Source organism: Gallinula chloropus (assembly GCF_964237585.1).
Source record: "Gallinula chloropus genome assembly, chromosome: 10".
Lineage (NCBI taxonomy): Eukaryota > Metazoa > Chordata > Aves > Gruiformes > Rallidae > Gallinula > Gallinula chloropus.
In genome coordinates, this window is record NC_140095.1 from 6,425,150 (window position 1) to 6,442,072 (window position 16,923).

General features: G+C 40.4%; 1 protein-coding gene across 1 annotated transcript in view; it reads right to left on the bottom strand.

The window, feature by feature from the left end:
• Positions 1 to 16,923, bottom strand: part of SLIT3 (slit guidance ligand 3) — a gene marked incomplete at its 5' end in the record, with an annotated part of 502,705 nt that overhangs the window by 238,558 nt on the left and 247,224 nt on the right. Inside the window, one exon of the mRNA XM_084268563.1 lies at positions 7,417 to 7,488. Within this exon, the coding sequence (XP_084124689.1) occupies positions 7,417 to 7,488 (72 nt within the window). The remainder of the gene's footprint in view (positions 1 to 7,416; positions 7,489 to 16,923) is intronic.

Consider the following 16,923-nt stretch of genomic DNA (forward strand, 5'->3'; position numbering starts at 1 on the left):
GACACCTCCCTGCCTACCAGAAGTCACACAGCACAGCATTTAGGGTTTTGTGCTTTTTTTCCCCCTCAGATTTTTACTATAAAAGAGAAGAAAGATCAGGGTAGGTAGATTTTAACAGTTAGTTATTCTGAACTGGATACACTAGAACAGAGCAAAGCAAAGGGATGATACAAGGCAAACTGTCCTCAGACAGTATAGCCAGCAGCAGTTCCCCAAGGAAAACTGCAATACACAGCCCGTCAGTCCCTGCAAAGGTGGGCCAGCACTCTCAAGAGGCAACCAAAGCAACCAGCTGATGTGGCACTAGGTGTGCTGGCCCTTTGCTTGAGGACAGCAGAAGATATAAAGAAATAAACGGCTACTGCATCACAAAACATCCACTGCAAAGAGTCAGACTCTCTGCTTGATTGGTTTTGCATATCTCACCTTAAATGCATTCTGCATTGTGTAGGGAACATGCATGTGCATTTCAATCAATCATATCTTTTTAATGAGTTAATTGTGAAATATATGCTTTTTGCATTTATTACAAAGGGTAGAACAGATGGCAAAAGCTCAAACTAATATATTCATAAAATTAACTTACGCTGCAGGTGATGTTTCTGCATAGAAGGTGGTAAGTTGGTAATGTGTTATTTTAATGTTATAATAATGCTGCCTTACAACGGAATTTCTAGGAAAGCAAATGTGATGGCCACAGAGATCTCTCTTGAATTCATTACGGTCACTATCACAATGAATACCAATTACAGGAGATAGAAAGGAAAACACTGTTGGAATACATTGAGCGTGGTGTGAATTTATGGACAAGGAGGAGAAGAATTATTTGCAAATTTTTAAGGTTGAAGTAATACGATCTTTTCACCCCCTAAAGAGCGCATAAGGCTTGGCTCTAATGAGTATTTTCAAATAGCTGACTGTTTCAATACCTCTGACCTGTTTTGCCAGCTCTGAAAACACTCAAGAATACCAGCTGAGATCAAAGTAACCTGAAATCTGTCCTCTAAGAGAAATGTATCCTTTCTTTAAATTTTCATGTATTCACATTAAAATATACTGCACCTTTCATGCACATCATTAACTACAGACATATATTGTGCAGTCTATTGAAAGATACATAAGCAAATGCACAAGCCAACATGTGATAATAAATTCTCCTCTAGCCATTTGATTGCTTTTATATTAGGCCAACCACTGACTTCAGTACATGGAGCAAGTGAAAAATTTGGCCAACTGTTTATCTTCCTCCTTTTGTTTTATTATACTGCAAACTGCAATAGTGACACTGGATACTGTACACAAATGTCAAGAAACCAAGGCCAGGAGTTTCAGAGTGCTCTGGGTAACAGCTTCCCTTGAGAACCCAGACTAAAGGAGTTAAGTTTTCTCATGTAACATTTCATTAAGATATACTGCATATTTATGTACAGAAAATAATTCACAATCACTTGCTTGGCTGCTGCTAGTGAAATGGCTACACACAAATCAATCATTATTTCCTTAGGTTTACCCATTATTTTAACTTGACAGGTATGCTTAATTATTTCTATTCTATGGCTGAATGGCAAAAATTACAAATATGCTCTGCAGTGCTGGTTGTGATGGAGAAAAAAATGGCACAGAACATTTTTATATTTTGTGTAGGTGAATGCAAAATCCCTCTCAACATAAAGAGCAAGTTCAGCTTTTTCCAAAACCTGAATGTGCAATCTAGATGTTTAATTTTTGTAAAAGTCACATGGATCAATGCTAAGAGTAGATGCATGCAGAAAAAGTACGAGGATCTTCCAGGAAAAGCCATTTAGCAAATAAGAATCTGAAACTAATAGTCACAAAAGTATTTTACAGCGCTCGCACAGCTTTGATTTTTTACATGGCGTAGGTAATGCAGCCACTAGCAAAATAAATGTGTCCTGACTTACAGAGTGTTAGATGTTACATATGTGCTGATGTATTTCTGCATATTTTACTTTTTTTTCCAAATCTAAGTGCTTCATTCCTTCCTCCAAAGGAACATTTAGGGCTATAAAGAAGGATATTACCCACAATTTCCTAAGTGGCCCCAGGATGCCAGGAAAGCAGCTTGCAGGTCTAGTAATATGAGCTATTATCTTATGCGTGGCTGAGAAATATTTAGATAGAAATGCAATGAGCCTAGATTATGATGACAGATGAACCTGCTAGTTTCTGTTTTTCTGAATCCCAATGCTACAAAATCCTCTCTTCTAGACAAAGCTTACAAAAGGAAAAAGGCAGAAGCTGAATATGCACAGAACAGAGTTCCAGTGGATCAGGAATGTGAATTGGCAGCAAGTCCTCACAGAAGAAGCAGTAAGTGTGTCATTTCATGTGGCTCTAGCTCTGTGTGGTGCTCAGAGTGTCTACACTGTCAGGTTGGCTCCCCCTCTGCTCTACTGCTGCGTCATTCCCTACACATCCACACTGCATACGTATTCATGTTTGCCTTTCAGTGAACCAGTTAGTTTCCTTAGCTGGGAGATGTTGATGTGAAAGAGAGAACCATGCACAGCAGAGCTGGAACCCCAGAGAACGTATGGATCTGAGCCAGTTCCCACCACCCAGCCCTGCCACCAGCACTTGCTCCTAACGTGAGTCATGGAGGCCCCATTGGCACTGACCCTGCCACCACATCTGTACACTCTGTATGTATGAGATGCACTTTCCCACTCTTGCTGCTTACAGAAGCAGCTTTTCCTTCTGTCTGGAAGGTGCAAGATGTGAATGGGTGACAAAGGAGCAAAGGCTCAGGGAAACACACAATAAGAGCCATTACAGTCTCAGACAGCTCTCTCCTTACTGGAAAGTCCTGGGCTATTGATCTTCTTTCCTGCAATGCTGCAAAACAAGGGACTAAACTTCGGTCAAGAGATGGCAAAAGGACACAGGGCATCGACTTGCCAGGAAGAGCAGGACTTCAAAATCTGTCCCATGCCTTTCTTATGGAGGAACAATCCCTGTGATACAACACCCTGGTGTCACCATGCCTCCAAGGATCACATTCCAACAATGCTTTGCAATCCTCACCCAATGGTGAGTTTCACAGATGTGGGGAGAGCACAGGGAGAAGAGCTGGGAGCATAGTGCCAGCAACCACAAACACCTTGAAAGAACAGTTGCTGCTGTTGCAGGATCTTTGAGTCAACCTCTGCGTATTCCTATTCTGGGAATCTGGCTGCCCCCAGTAAGGTGAGCAAGCTCATTAAAAAGAAACTGGAGGAATGCCTCACCAGAGAAACACTCCTCTGAGTGCCAAGATGTGATACAAGCTGGGTAGGCATGCAGAAGTCCAAGAAGTGGCTCCATATATTTTTATGATGGAAGGCCACAGCTGACAGTGCTGAGTTCAACAAGACCCAAATCCATATACTTTAATGCTTGAAATAAATGTGCTTACTCGGGGCTAGATTCCTGCAAGAGACATTTCCTGTTCTCCAAGTAATAAGTAACAGAAATTGGATACAGGTGCATGCTGCAAGTTGTCCCTCTCTTGCCCTTGCTTGGTTCTAAACTTTTTTAGAATCACTGAGTGTCATTTATGCAGCAATATGCTCAAAGTATCAGTTGACATCAAATTCCCATGTAAGCTCACTAATAGCAATGGACATTATGAGTTCACGAAACTTTCTAAAAGCTGTACAATTACTTCTGTATTTTAATTAGAAATAGATGTAGTAACTAAGTCTTTGTGTGCAGATTCTTTCTTGGATTTTACAAAAATCAAAAATCACATGAAAATGAGTCACACAACAAAACTTCCCCCAGTTGGGAGGTCTGAGGCCTCACCTCGCCAGCCTCTGCCTTGGCTCTGTGGTGTGCAAAAAACACTGTCCTCCCTGACGCTCAAAAGCTCTTCCTTAGCACAGCCCTTACACAAGCCCATTTTCCTGGGCTCACTGCTCTGCTAAGGGAATGACAAAAGACAGCAAGCTTTTACCACTTAAAAAGAAAGACATGGTGAAAAATATCCTGAAGCACTGCTTTCCATAACACTTTTTTTCCCTTTCCTGTCATCCTACCATTTATTTTTCTAATAAAAAATAAATTCATCGGTACCAAGCCAGGTCTGCAGCCCTGGTGATAGACAGACATCACCAAAGACTCTCATCACTTAGCATGTGCAACAGAAGCTCTTCTCTTAAATTTAGGAATTTTTTAAATGCCAGTATGCTCCAGCTGGACACAGCCTGGCGCCTTGTGCTGCTTACTGCTATGGCCCTGCTGAGGCAGGGTTTCCAAATGGCACCCATAGTAATTTACAGTAAGCCCTTTAGCTGTGTATTTGGGAGCTTGTATCCAAAAGGAATTAATGCCCCAGCTTCATGTGTTGCACCAACTTCTCTGCATTATTTCCTGAGGGAAGCTTTCCGAGCTGCCGTTGACTGTTCATCTAGAGCCTTTCACATGGTCTAGCACTGTCTGTGTCCCTATTATAATATCTACAAAGTTACTAGTTACTAGACACCACATTTACTAGACACCACATTTAGGCACTTTATGTAGAAACCAGAAGAATTTGAAGCCCTGTTAAATGCAGAGCCATGAAGACAGAGATAATTCCAGGCCAGCCTTTCCCTATGTCAATTTTAAAGATATACTGGAAAGGCTTGGGCAGTGTGGGAGAATACACAGCTGTAGTTCTTATGTCTAAAATTCTGCAAGTTCACTCAAAAACATGCTTTATATGGTGCAAGAGCTCTGAGATAGCACAATGAACCTGCAAAGTGATAACCATAGAAACAGCCAACCCTGCTGCTATCGCGTTAGCGCGTATGTGTCAGAGTCACCAGGCGACTCGCAGGGCAGGTGCTCGAGCAGCTGAACGGCACCGGCACCGAAAGGCAGAGCCTCATTCCCTCCCTCTAGGTGCTCCAGCACTCCCGCTCGTTGGCATGGTCATTTCTGCGACTCAGAAGGGAGCAGTTTGGCTGCCAAATGTAGACTGAGAATGGGAGTTGGCATGTTTAAGCTTAGTCCTTAAAGCTTTAAGAGCTTTAAATATTAACTTGGTCTGACTTGCATCACACCCTTACAGTTATTGCTGCAGAAATTTTAATGCGTTTCCAGCTGCAAGTTGGCTCAACATTTTGTCACAGCCACCCATCGGCCACTAGCCTGAGTCTGGAAGCAACACTCATCTGATCAAATGAACCACTCTGGATACACCATTCCTTAACGAAAAAAGTCTCCTTCTCCTGCTACCTGTCTAAACATTCAGTACTCATGGCTCACGTCAGCAAATCTATTAATTAGACTCCTAAGCTCTGCATTCCTGCTGAGCCGGAGGTTGGACCAGATGACCTCCAGAGGTCATTTCCAACCACAATTATTTCATGATTCTGTGATAACTTCAGTATTCCTGAAAGACAGAAACATTGGCTACAGGGAAGCTCTTCTGACACCATGTCTTTTAATAGATACTGCATAACTTCAAAGTCACTGGTTTTTATTAAAGCTTTAGATCCCAACATTCAGATCCCAACTCCAGCCATCCATCCCTTGATATCAGCTCATGTAAAGGTGAAGTGCTGGTTCCTTCTGCACCAAGATTAGGTTCATAAATCAAAGAATACCTGTGATTTTTCTGACAGCTTGCCAGAGGTGAAATGGACTCTGAATGCAAACTTTGCTATTTTAAATGAAGTTAGACAACTAGCAGTGAATTATAGCTGGGCAAGCTAGATTTTTCTGAAACAAAGCACCATCTATTGTTCCTCTAGATCACACGAAGTGAGGTTCATACTAACATGACATAAAAGCAATGCTTCTGTCTAAATATAAACTGCACTCTCCAGTATTTTCCTGTGTCTTTTAAAAACTAGACCTGCTCACCCTCTGAAGAGGAATATTAAAGTACAGGCTTAGGAGAGTTTAACTGGTTCCTCAAGTTGTGTTTTCTCAGGCTGACAATCAGGTAAAGAAACTGCCTATATGAAAAGCTAAAGCCAGTGTTGAATATACATGAAGTAACAAACCACTGAAGAAACACGAGTTCAGTACGCTGAGTGCCTGCAGAAACAGCTGTAAATGTGACATGAGGTTTAAAAGTCTTTATGTTCTGTCTTTCCTAAAGTCTCCAAAGGAACCTCACACAGTGCTCAGACAGAGCAGGGGGCCTCTCTCAGCATCGCTCCTGTGCCCGTGTTTTCCAGTCTGGGGGAAGTCCTGCTTTGGTCTTCTGCCATGCTGTCTCCCTTGCACAACCCCCAGTGATGTGAGATTCCATGCAACACAGGGTCACCAGACAAAGTACAAGAACTGTGCTTTGCCCTTGGATGAAGATGTGGTCATGGTCTGAGTCATGCTGACTGCCCTTAACAGCTTCCATGCTGCCTAGAGAAAAAAATCCACTCTGGACGCTAAAGAGCTTGTTCATTGGGGCAAGAAATGAAAACAGAGCACAAGTACATTGCAAAACTGTTCACAGAAAGGTGCTTCTTTTCAGATCTCCTTCAGCTGAGTCTTCTAAATAAACAAAAAAAATTTCACACCATTTATGCTACACTCACCATATTTAACATGTTATCAGATTTCAGCTCCTGGTGTGGTAACACAGTGTTAATGCTAACTGCTCTTCTGAGATGCCCCAGGTTTTGGGAGGAAAACCTGACTGCCCACTTGCAGGCTGTTCATTCCTTTTTCAATTCACCTTGTGTTGACTCTAATTATGCCAGTGGTGTATTAGTGCATGGGTGTGCACAAAAATGCACTTCTGGTATGTAACACGTAAGAAGCCTTTAGCAGCTCTGGAAATACAGAGCTGAAAGTCTGTTTATACACATATTTCAGACTGGATACTTTTAAAAACACCTAGGACAGGCCAGCTTCATTAGCACAAACAGCAAAACCTGCTTTTCTCTCTCTAATGACTTCTAAAAATTATTTTAAATTTTAATATAGAAACTGTCAGATCATGCATGGTTGATTTCCCACATTACCTTTTCATTCTGGGATATTTGTGCTCAGCTATAGTGCCTGGCTGCCACATTTTGCCATTTTTACCTTTCATCCAATTGGTGGGACAGAAAATCTAAGCTGAATATTTCCATGTCAACCCCAAACTCTACCAGCCCTTTCCTTAAGAATATCTTGCTTTAAGGCTTGGACCATGATCTCACTGTTTTTTGCAGGACAATACTGCAGGGAGGGCTAAAGCCTTTAAGTATACCTTCTCCTTTGCTCCAAAGTTCCCCAGGTGTGTTGCGCAGTGCACACGGGGACCAAAGCAGCACTGAGGCCCTTGACAATAACGTGCTGCACACAGCAGGGACTGCAGCTCCCTCTTCTAAAGCACAGAACAGTAAGTACCATGTGGTGGTACTCAAACAAATCCTAACAGCCAGATGTAACCTAGGGAGAATGTCTTTCACCACAAATATTAATGAAGTTGTCACTTACAAGTTCTTCACGTCAATGATTCCTCGAAAGGCTTTTCTAGGGATTCCTTTTATCTGGTTTTCACTCAGGTCTCTGAATAAGGCAAGAGGAAAAAAAATACATTGTGTTAACAAAGGGAGCACGTTTCTTAAACCTACAAGAGGACAAAAGCACGCTTGGAAAAGTAGAACTTTCTGGATTTGTTACACCACATAATGTTTCCAATTTTCTTTTATCTCCTCTAGAGGTCTGTGGCATGAGCTGGAATGACTCTCCAATGAAAACCACCAAAATTCATCATGCAAATGACAGAACTTCCAGAAAGCATCACTCAAATATGGTCATGACGCTGGCACAATGCCATGATTTGCTGTCAGAGTACCTGTAGCCAAGTCTCATGCCTTGAAATGACAACCCTGTAGCGTAATTGTCATTTTCTCACCATGCTCCTGTTTGTTTACCAACTGCAGAAGTACTTGGCTACCCCTGCTCAGATGACAGACCCTTATTTGAAATCAATATCCAAGAAAAACATGACAATCACTCTTTTGTGAGTTTTGCAAATTTACAATGAAAAGATCTCGATCCACTGCGTAAATCCCCCCACTGCACTGTGCCTCAACAGGAACAGCAGAATTTTAACCTTGTTTAAGAAAACAGAAACAAAACAGCAATTCAAGATGTCTTTCTAGTACTTAAAATTTTACAAAATGCTTCAATTTAAATCATCACATCTGCACTGTGAGTGCAGGTAGAGCAACGAGCACTGCAGGCTACCGTTTTGTGTTACACAACCCACATTCAGCTGCTTTTTCCTTTGATGCACTATAGGTATTTCCACTGGAATTTTCCAAGTTCACAACCCCCCCCCCAGCTCTAATAGAGGCAGGAAGCAGGGAATCAGGAATGGGAGGGAAATGGACACAAAATCAGAAAGAAGAGATGTTTTCATGCTAAGGAAAAGCAACACTCATAATGATTTCCTTGCTGGTGCCCTGTCAACATGGAAAAGAGGGAAGAATTTCACTCCACAGTACATAGCTGGGGCAAGAGAGGAGTGTAGGAAGATGAAAAGAAGGCAGAAGATTGATTAAGAAAAATGGAAAAAATGAGCAAACAGAGGAAATGGAAGGCACAGGGATAGCTGGAGAAAAGGACAAAGAAAGGTGATACTGTGGCGTGGAACACTGCACAGTGCATCGTGTGGTGTGACTGTGTTCCTATACCACACAAACCCAAGAGTGTCCCATTTTCAGAAAGAAACTCTGCCTTTTTAATGGTTATTAAGATGGAATGGCAGGCATCTGTACTCACCACCAGATACTCTTTTCTGTAAGTACATTTTGTGTTGCAGCAAGCCTCCTTTCTAGTCTCTACCAAATTGGCTTTATCAAATGAGAGGCCAGAAATCAGAGCCTGTCACAAAAGCCCACAGTGACACTGCGGGTCAAGACGTGTCACACAGGGCTTTCTTCTGCTTTCCATCAGGCAGATAGAAAAAAAAAGGGGACTATGTCCTTGCCATGAGACTAATTCAATTTATACCAGTCATGCAGTCTACATCAAATTCTCAAAGTAGCCACAATTGTCCATTCAGACTATCACAAACAAAAATGTGCTGCTGGGTACAAGTCTCTTTTTCAAGCCAGATTAAAATTCTTTGTGACCTTCACAATTTGTTTAACACTGATCCACACTCTGACCCTTCCTTCACCTCCCTTTTTTTTTGCCAGCAACAAAATATTAGTTCTTTAAAGACAGACCTTCAACCCAGACAAATGATCAGGCAACCCGAACAGAGAAGAGTCAAAAGTAAAGTGTATTTCAGACCTATGAGAAGGAAGTCTTACGCTGAAGACTGATTTCATGGCAGGGAGTCACTTTGGTGTGACAGAGAGGCACAGCAGAGCTACAGCCAGTGGTAAAAGGCTTAGGAAAATGGCTTAGGAAAGCAAAAATCAGGTCTGAGAGCAAGAGGCACACCAAATACAACAAAAGAGGCTTGCCAAAATGGAACTGTGTGTTCAAACAAAACCCTACTAAATGCACCAACACCTCAAGCTGCACTTGCCTGGTGTTTTATTGTGTGCTATTTTAAACCAGGTTTAAAAAGAAATTAAATTTTCAAGTACTTTTTTCTAATATTACTATGGTCTAAAAGGTCTAATTTATATATTATGTGTTCTGCTTTGTGTTTGCACTCAGCTTTTACTTGCAGTCAGGCAAAACCAGGGGACTGTAGGAAATCCATCCATTCTTTATGGTAATCTTCTTGTAAATTGTATTAATTTTATTTTCTATTTAGGCACACACCTCTAGCTAACAATATCACATCTCTAAACCTCCAGGATCATGGAGTGATTTAATAAATATCTCTAGTGGCCTGAAGAACTGACAGCCTGCGTGGCATCAGTGACACAGCATGGAAGAAAATTCACAGCCATGCATTTCATTCTCCAAAACTGCCTTCTCCCAGTCACAATCCTCCCTGTTTGAGGAATATTGGTTAGGAATGGTGTTCATCTCTTCTTCCTAACACTCTGCCAAACTTTTGCTAGGCGTCTTTCATAAGCAAGCAAACACCAACCAGGCTCAGCCCGTGCACTTCACAGAACTTGCTCTAAGGGAGCAGAAAGCTGGAACAAGCAACTTGTCTATGCTGTTTGTCTTAAAGTTTTGGCTTTTCATTCCCTACTTCTCATAACAGATATAATGGGAAGCTCTCACTGACAGTACCTAAAATAACTATTAGTTATTAAGAGTAACTGCATAAAACCAAATAAACTAATGTGAGGCCAAATCAAAACAAAACCCTAAAAAAAAAAAGACAGAAAAAACCCCAATTGTGGTATTTAAGAAAAAAATAAACAATGAATCAGGAGAAAAATAGATTATGATTACTAATACATTTCCTACTTCTGAGATAGGTGTTTCAAGCCATCTAGTTCTGCAATGGAAGACAAGTCCAATGCCTGCATGCCTGATGGATCATAAGAAGGAAATCTGAAAATACCAGCTTTAGAGAAACATACACTTCCAAAAATGCTCACCCTGACAGATGATGTTAGAGAGCTGACCAAAAAGCTCTTGACCTAAGGACAATCTAAAAGGTGTTGGGATGTGAGCAGCGCCCTCCTTCATGTTCCTCTGTACAGAAAGCAGCAAGCCCAACAACAATGGAAACAGGTTCTTTTGTATCCTGACAAAATGCACACATTGAGCTAAATGAACACTTTAGGGTTCAAGTATTTTTCCTGTTACTTTGGTAAATCCAAGGAAGTTTCATCCAGTTCATCCCACCACACAGCCCGCAAGCAGCATGAATGGAAGAGGGATCCAGGCACCAGGCACTGCCTACATAAAGTGCACGCTCTCTTTGCAAGTGACCCCTGCTGCCTTCATCCAGGGGTCCTGTCTGATGGAAACACACTTGAAAAGACCCCAGCAGCAGATCACAGAGCAACCAACGAGGTGAAAAGCACAGCAGGCAATGATACTGGGTACATTCAACTAGCAGCTTCCACAGCCAGCAGTGAGCAGTGAACATCCCTCAGGAAACAGCACTCTCATTTCAGAGATGGACCAACAGAGCCACAGAGATATTACAGACCTCTCTCTGGCTTCAAGTTTGCATAGATCAGAAAGAAATCCAGCAGCTCTGGCTCACGTGCCCTTGCAGCACAGCAGACCACATGTTAGTCTGACCCAGGCTCCAACAAGAGTTGGCACAAAACAACTGATTTTTTTTTTTTTTTAGTTTTTAGTTTAACTAAAATGCTTTGGACACAGATTAACTCCTTCTGCAAGTACAATGTTGTTTTCCTGATCTTCAAAGGTGAATTGCAAGAGCCTCACTGATAAAAGGATTGGAAAAGAGTAACAAAATACCAACCAGAACTGCTCGTGTCTCAGTGCAGTCTTTGCTAGGATATTGGTGTTAGCTAACTACTTTAATGATGGTTACGGCATCCTAAGTGAAATTTCAACTACCACAGCTATAAAATACATCAAGACTCTTCTTGTTTTTAATTTGCCAGTAAGAGAACATATTGAAGTGGAACACACGCCCTATGAAATTCAGTTCTAAAACACTGAAACAGCCACTTGAACACAACTTGCAAATTACAGCTCTACTGAAAAGATATTTTATGTGAAAATCAAAAAATTGGAACTGACAGCATTGTGCCTAGGTTGTATTCCTTTTCAAAACAAAGAAAAAAACCACACACCAAAAAAATTACGCCAAAAAAATCTCTCTGTGCATTTACAGTTATTTTCAAGACTTTTTTTGGCATACAATTTCTATAAATTAAAAAAACTATTTCTAAACAAAGAACTGCCTGAAAAGCAGCTTGATTAAGGAGTATCTGCTTCAATTTCTTCCGCTCAGATGGGCTAAAGATCACCATTCAGTGTCATCCCATGAAGAACCAGGCTTTGCAGAGACTTAAAGAACTAGGTTTTTAACAGCACATGCTTTACAGTCAAGCATGTATCTTTCCCAGTATGTTACTGTATGTTGATCCCATTATAAAACTGACAGTTACACCATTAACACACGGAACCAATGTTTAGCTAAAATGAAGGGAAAATCCAGAATAACTAACCCAATTCCTTCAAGTACCTTATCCACAACTCAACTGCAGTAAGAGAGAAGAGCTCTCACACAACTCGTGCATCAGCTGACACCAAACCATAAAACAGTTTGATTCAGCTGTCTGTGGCTTGAGTGCAAAATAACCGTTTCCCATCATCTTTTCCTGACACAATCATATTGGAAAGTTGATGCCCTTTAGTTTTATTTTGCAAAGCAAACAATGGAAAGGTATGAATCCTGATTTTAAGAAAGAGCATCAACTACCACCAATGCTAAGAAATAAGGGCTTTCACCGCTAGCTTCACTCCAGCTATAGGACATGCACCTGAGAAAAATGAGGATTAGTTATTCTGTGATGGTAGACTGTTTACATTCTTTTACCAAATATGATTTCTGGGTTAAAAACGTTGCAGTCTTACTCATTTACCAAAATAAAATAGAAAGTTCTTGAGGTTTTGTGCACTATTGAAGTTTAGTGACTATTCTTCAAACCAAAATTTCTTTACAACTGGAGTAAAATCAGGCTGAACTACTCCGCAAAAGGTCACATACTTAACACAACCTGGTCACTGCAATTTGTCTCATTAGAATTAGTTTTAATTTGTACGGTATGCTACACACAAACTCTATCCTACAATGTTTTACTGAGTTAAATAACACAATTAAGGAGTTAAAGAGTAACAGATGGGTGAAAAACAGTATAATGCAAAGAGAATAGGTGTTTCTAAGTAACACGTAATAAAAGATAAGCAAGTCAGTGAAGTGGGGAATGACACAAGTCAGCTCTTTTCACAGAGCAAGAGCTGGAGGGAAGATAACTTCTACAGACAGTGAAGCAAGAGGGCAAAGGGAGCAATGCTTACTAAGGGAAGGGTCTGCAAGACAAAGGGGCTAATGTGCAAAGAGATAGAGAAACAAAGGGAAAAAAAGAAATTTACTCAATTACAACTGTAACAATCAATTCAATGGTATAACCAGGCTCATAAAACGACCAGCAGAACACATTGCCTTCTAATTGCTACAATTTCTTCTGGCCCATTGGTACAATGTCCCTTCAAAGAAGTGAGAAATATTACAGTTTATCTGGCTACGTCCTCTTCTGCAGCTCCAGCCACTTCTTCCCAGCAGCAGTGCAGGAGGATGCAGATCTGTCTCCCCTGCAGTAAGCGTGCAGTTGCCAAGGCTGCTGTGCCTTAAAAGCGTGTTAAGACTGATCCAAGAGAGCAATCACCACGTTTGAGGTATGCAAGAAATGGATCCGAATTACTTGGGGGGTAAATGTATCTGGAGGTCTAAGTGCCAGTATGCACAAGCTCAAGGACACAGATGTGGCAATCAGATCAAATAGACTCTGTAAATATATTCAACCACAACAATTTTTAAAAAAAGTCTTTGTATTACATTCAGCTGGTCTTTCTTTTACAGCAAAGTACAGATGGTTATTTCTTTCCCCGTTTTGCCAAAAATTACATGGTAGATTTTAATGGTTAAAATTAATATTTAACTTTTTAACAGCTAAATATTATTCTTAGGTAGGAGCTATATATTTTCCAAAATGTTCAGTAGCAGAGGTTTTCCTGTTCTATAAATGGATTAACAAATAACTGAGTTACCTGTTGAGGAAGATTTGGTAATTTGTACATATACAAGACAAATTCAAGTTATTCTTCCAGGTGGGAAAAAATACTGATGAAATCATTTAAATACAATAGCAATAAGTACAGGCTGCAGCAGTCTGACACTCGCATCAGCACCTCTATACCGAGGAGGGGCCTTATGCACTTAGGGAAGCAGCAGCTTCACCCTTCCTGTGTGTTCTGTATCAAAGACTCAGTATTGACCACAAAGCAGCAGTTACAGCTCTCTGTCTCAAAGGAAAAATGGAGAACTCTGGTTGCCAGTGGGCTACAAGGCATGAGCTTAAGAACAATAGTACTGGCATTCGCTCTGTGGAAACTTGGCATCACTGCTGGGTTTCTAAAAGGGAAAAAAAATCTTGCTACTACTGCAATACAAGGATATTGACAGCATCTGAGTTCTGCAAAACAAGAGCAGGTCCTACAGATGTTTTGTACCCTGAACAATGCAAGGTGATTGTGTTCTTGCTAAATATAACACAGCTGGCTCTCAATTCATGCTCTGCTATGCCATTGAAAACGCTTTCTAGTTTTTTGGTTGGTTTGTTTTAAGGGAAAGAATTTAGCTCAAAAATTCCACTTAAAGCAGTCCTCACTGCTTCCACACAGCCACGCACTACTGCACAAGTACTACTGCTAAGCTTTCAGAAGATAAACACCATGATTTCTTTGTTGATCTGGTTCTACTATGAGGTGACAGATGCTAACTCTGTACTTCTACACTTGAACATTCAAAGCTTCTCGCAGTCTAATTAACCAAAGTCACATACACATCCCTCTCTGAGGCCGATGACAGTGAACAGAGGTCGAGCTTAAAGACTGGGGAAGGATGTTCACTAAGCAATCAAGGAGTAAATAGCTCAGCAGTAGGTAATTATTTTAGCATCATATTCCGCCTCCTCCAAGGCCAAATTAAAAACCGTCTGTTAATAAAGACCCTTCAAGAGATCCAACCTGCATGGACTTTGACAGATTCATAACTTCTGTCCTAATAAAAGCACAAGGATCACTCAGGACATGGTGGAGCCTTTCTAAATGTTTAAAAGAACAGGGGATACACATTTTTGCACACTTCATAAGAGCCTTTTTAAACCTTCTTAGTCACTTCAAACAACAGCAACAAAAAATCCCACTGTTTCAGTAAAAGAGACACAGTGCTACAACACTTGGCTATCAATGCACCCAACAAAACCAGAAAAAAAATTAATCCTCCAGAACATCTCTTACAAGATTAGCAAATATTTTTATATTATTTTAAATGAATTGTAAAAATAATCTATGTGTCAATGCCCAATTAAATACAACGTTTGCCTTCATGACTTTTATAAGTCTTCCTCCCTCTTCCTGCCATTTCCAAAATCCTGGGAAATACTGCTCAGACAGCGTTTAGAAGACACATTTTGAAACCACCCAACTTGAGACAGAACAGAGATTTCATTTCAGCAAGCAGCATCTGATTTGTCTTTTGGAACATAAGCACAAAATTCTATTTTACCTCGATGTCTTTATATTCAAGTTTGGCTGTGTCCAGGGCAGGAAAGAAGGTGACAGTAGGCTTGGAGGAAATGCTTGAAGAGAAGCATCCCTCCAGAAATACAGTAAAGCTTCTGACTTAATGACAACAAGTTTTCTTCATTGGTAGTATCCAACGTATTTCTTCAGTACTTTGCAAAATGGAATCAACATAATTAATAAAATTTTTTAATAGATGGGACAATGGGACCCAGTGAGAGGTGGTATGTGACTACAGCAAGGTACTCTGACAGGGTGGGGGAAGAGACAAAACCTCACATTCATTAGGCAATCCACTTGATACAATTTACCCGCCGAGTCTTACTGCTTATGGTGCGACTGGCCTGCTGGCAGCAAAACAGCACCCACGGTTCTGACAATCTATTTGCAGGAGATTCATTTTGCTAGGAAAATCCTTTTTACTGTGAAATTATCCAGAGGTAGGATGCATTTGCAACTGAATCCCTGGCAAAGCAAAGCGGTGCGATCCCAAGCGTTGGCGTTCCTATGCAATACCGAATTCTACCAACACATTTCTATTACACTGTCCTTTGAAAAAGGGAGATTGCAACACAGAGCCACTAAAATAATTTAGTAGAAACAACATACACCTCAAAGAGGTAGGAGGGAACCACTGGCATCAGTATAAAGAAACAAATCTCTGATTTTTCCAGTTTTGTAAAGATGTGCTTGCTGCTAAATCGATGCGAATTAAAAAGTTCTCTTGCTGGTTATTAATATTAATATTTTCTAATGTGGAAATTCAGCTATATGGAGGCTCCTTTATTTCAAGTTAATTAAAACACCTCCACCCCCCAACAAACCCACAACAATTTTTATGCTGCTTGCTGTTTTATACTTTTGTCTGTTGAGCTGTATTGGAGAGAAATCCTACGCATTTGCAAATTCTAAATATCATTAGGCAATATCACCCTCCCTTGTCCTCCACCAACCAAAAATGACCTCCTGTTTAAGCCCCGCTTGATCACTTTTAGCAAAAAGGTATTTACAGTTTATTGCTTATGTTTTTAAATATGGTATTTTAGGAGATAAATATGTGAAAACAAAAAGTTTGTAACATGAGCTAATAAGTTGTATTGCAGCTGATCAACATCTGCGGGAAGACTCAGTCTTTAATGATCTTTCTTGACCTAATTCCGTCTTTGTTAATGACCAGTATTTTTATAGTAAAGAATTTTTTGCACTTTACTGATGTATTCATAAAAATACTGACCTGGCCAGTTATATTCTGATACATGTGACCATCACACAGTAGAATGAAAATGATGGTCATAATGGTATTTATTTAATTGAGGCTGTGATCCTGTACTTTAGGTATGAAAATAGATTATTTTTGTAGGATTAAGTAGCCATTGCATGTGTAAAGATTGAAGCTTTATTTTTTACAAAGTTCTCCTGAAAGAGACCAATTATTTGTTTGCATGATCACCATAGCCATTTTTGTGGCTACAAAAAAGTAATGAAAATTATACAGAATCCATGGCTGGCAAAACCAACTACAGAGATATTCCCCATTTATTCCAGTGAGGCAGAAAAGAATTGCAAATTCATCTGAAAAACAACATTCTGGTTACAGCTAAGCCCTGGTTATCTTGAGGCTATTACTCTGTGGTAAAACATGTACCAGCATAAGAGGAATACACTATTGCTTTAGCTGCCATTAAAGTTTTAAAAATCAATTACAATATTGGACCAGTAGTGTCTGTTGCAGTGATAGTCGGCAGCCTGCACTCCATTAACAGGTGCTGAAGCCCTAGGCAA